This window comes from Sinocyclocheilus anshuiensis, unplaced genomic scaffold, assembly GCF_001515605.1.
Source record: "Sinocyclocheilus anshuiensis isolate Anshui unplaced genomic scaffold, SAMN03320099.WGS_v1.1 scaffold67, whole genome shotgun sequence".
Classification (NCBI taxonomy): Eukaryota; Metazoa; Chordata; class Actinopteri; order Cypriniformes; family Cyprinidae; genus Sinocyclocheilus; species Sinocyclocheilus anshuiensis.
The window spans coordinates 2,792,897-2,796,229 of NW_015552546.1; the positions used below are offsets into that span (position 1 = coordinate 2,792,897).

The 3,333-nt window shown below is 35.3% G+C and overlaps 1 protein-coding gene across 1 annotated transcript in view; it reads right to left on the reverse strand.

The window, feature by feature from the left end:
* The window catches only part of atp9a (ATPase phospholipid transporting 9A), a 57,642-nt gene that overhangs the window by 28,909 nt on the left and 25,400 nt on the right, over positions 1–3,333 (reverse strand). Inside the window, exon 15 of the mRNA XM_016454706.1 lies at positions 1,702–1,863. Coding sequence (XP_016310192.1) covers positions 1,702–1,863 — 162 coding nt within the window. The remainder of the gene's footprint in view (positions 1–1,701; positions 1,864–3,333) is intronic.

Here is a 3,333-nt window from a genome sequence, read left to right on the forward strand (position 1 = left end):
AATTCCGACTTTGCTATGACAATCTGGCGCTTCTGAATCAGCGACTGTAAGTATGTTTTGTTATTAGTTTAAGTATTTGCTATTGACTGTTCAAATGCGGAGTTTTGCGCAGCACAGAGTAACGCGTCGTGTGTGTGTGTGAGGGGAACAGGGTCACATCACAGGAGAGTGAACTGCCTGTCAGAAATCATAGCACGTCAGCTGTCTTAACCGCGGCTTGTGTACTGCATCATCACTGTGTCTGTCACGCGACTCTGTTGCCCTTTCATGCTTGAACTGATGGTAAAACTAACGACATTATTAACTGTCTTGATATTTACTTTGAAAGCTGAAGCTCGTGATTATAGTAAGGGGCGTTACATTTCCGACGCGTGCTTGTGGTGTTCGGCCAATCACAATGCACTGGGTCAGCTGGCCAATCAGAGCAGACTGCGCTTGTCAAAGGAGGGGGCTTTGTTGAAAACGATGCGTTTGAGAGAGGCGGGGCATAGAGGACCTACAATAATGTACAGTATTTGAAAAATAATGTGTTTTTTGAACATTAAAGCATGTCAACATATTCTGTTACACCAAATACACACATTAATGATCTTTAAAATAGCATCATATGACCCCTCTAACAGCTGACAGCTATTCAACCTAATTCATTACATACCTGTCTATCAAAGTTATCTGATATTATCAAGATGAATTTGTTCTGACACAGTTTAACTCATAGAGTTCTTGTCATATTTTATTACCATTTTCTAAACTATAGTGAATAAACTGTGATTATGTGAGAAATGTTGAAGGTGTCTGAATAAATTTTGGTTTGACAATGTTCATGTTTTGTTTTTCTCCCTAAATTAAATTTGAACCCAAAATGTGTTTTTTCATAACACTTCATCTAATGTAATTAAATTGAAATGTTCAGTAATGCTCACCTTTTGGGTTAAAATAAAATAAAGAATTATACAATTTTAACCCAAAATTATGTTAACCCAAAATTTATGTTTGTTCATAGCACTTTAACTAATGTTATTAAATTGAAATTTTTAAAAACGTATTAGTACATGTAGAAATGAACATGCACCAAGATTAATAAATGCTGCAAAAGTATTTTTCACTGTTAGTTCATAATACCTGATACATAAACAAATTTACTGTAAAAGTGTGACCTGTTCATTTATCCACCATTATTAATCAATAATTGTTCTCTTGTGTGACACATTTTTTAAAAAGTACAAATGCGTAGTTTCTCAATTAATGAGATCAACCTGCAATTATACAAAAATGTTAAAATTAAAATGTCAACTACACTGTAAAAATGACTTTTCAAAGTAAATAAAACAAAGATTATTGAAGTATGTTTTACTAGAAAATACTAATTTAGTCTTTCTACTTCAAAAGTTCAGATTCAATTTGTTACTTGCCGTTTCTTTGTAACTATTTGTTAAATTTACTAGCAATTTCTGTGAAAATTCTAAATAAATGTAAATCCTATACCATTTTTTTTAGTATAGCCATTCAAAATTAAAAAACACATCTGTCATAATAAATGTAGTACTGAAAATTCTTCTACTTTATGTTTTTCTATTTTAATACACACTTTTTCACGTCATCTCAGACTTTTGGTTCCCTTCTATTTGTCAGACAGGTCATTTTTTTTAAGTTAATGAAGTTTGGGACACTTGTGTTTCTGTGTCTGGATGCGACACTCACTCGCACAATGATGCCCATGCGCTTGCTCTCGTAGGTAAAGGGGAAAATCTGCAGGATGGTGAAGTTCAGTATTTGTCCACTAGGTGTCCTCATCTGCATTGAAGACTGATCTCTACCGACCAGCGTCAGACCGACACTCTCCGTCCACTGAACCAGAGACACCTAGTGCATAAGAGGGAGACAGATCTAAGTTCCTCTCAACGCTCTAAGCAAATTAATTAAACGTGTCATGCGAACTCCAAATCAAACACAGAACTTTTGCGTTTCACATCTCAAATTGTTTCCTGCAACTGTTTTTTTGGATGTGTGGCGCAGAAAATGCAAGTATGCAATGGCCCACCAATTATAAGTGTGTTCTCTTCTGGAAACATGTGAAGATAAAGGCAAACCAGATGCCATCCATTAGTGTGACGCTGAAGGGGGGTATTTCTGGGAGGCAGAAGTTATTGCCCAATAACTTCCAGACCAAGGGTTACAGAGAGATCAAAAAACCCGATTTCATATGCCCTCCCTGACTAGCTGCTAATAACATATCTCACAGTATCCAGATGGGCGGACTGCTGCCCAAAAACCAGCCCTCGCTGTTACAAACCAACAAATGAGGCTTATCCAAGCTATGTGTAGAAAGCGTGATGCCACTTTAAAGCATTTTGAGTTTTTTTTGTGTGTCCAGACCTATTAATTAATTATTTTTTTTATTAAATTTGTATAAAATAATACTTATTTATTATATATATTATATATATATACTGTATACTGTATACTATAGTGGAGTGCAGCATTTTGTTAACTTTGTGGTTTATTATTTTCAGATGAGCGATCACACTAGTCAAACGAACCGGGCTTTGGGGGTCAGATGTGCTCGGGCACGGTTAAGATTGCCTAGTGTGAGTACACCCTTATTCTCCCGCATCCCACACACACGAGTCTCTACCCGCCCGTACCCGCACTCGCCCATCAAGTGTTGTCCCGCGCTGCACTCTGTTGCGTTGGGTCCCGCGATCGTGCAGGTCTCTAAGATGCCTGTTATAATGTTATGATCGAGGCTCTCAGCTCTCAACTCAACTCTCAAATAAACAACTCTCAACTCAGCTCTCAAATAACAAACTATAAAATATTTTCTATAAAAACGTTAATGCCCTGGCAATGGCAAATAGCTTTGGTTTTATATTTAATTTGATTGCATTAATGTTATAAGTTGAGATTTACAATAAATATTTTAACTGATACTATGTAAAAGGAATACTGCTGTAAAAAAGCACCTTATTTGTTTAAAGTGTTTGCAAAGCAAATGTTATTGCACTTTTGTTCATATAGCAGTACTTTTAAGTGAAAAAAGTGCACAATACACTACTTTTGAATTCATTACTGAATTTTGTGCGTAACAATGCGATTAATCACAGAAAAATCATGTGATTAATCGCGATTTAAAAAAAAAAGTAATCGTTGCCCAGCACTAATATATATAATATATGTAAAAACAACATTAAAAACATGACATAACATAATAAAAAAAACATGATTTTTGAACATTTAAAAAAAATGGAGTGTTTTTCTGTTTTTAAACTCTTCATATATACACACACATAGGGATATGCCGGTATCAAATTTTCATGTTGCGATTAATTGCTA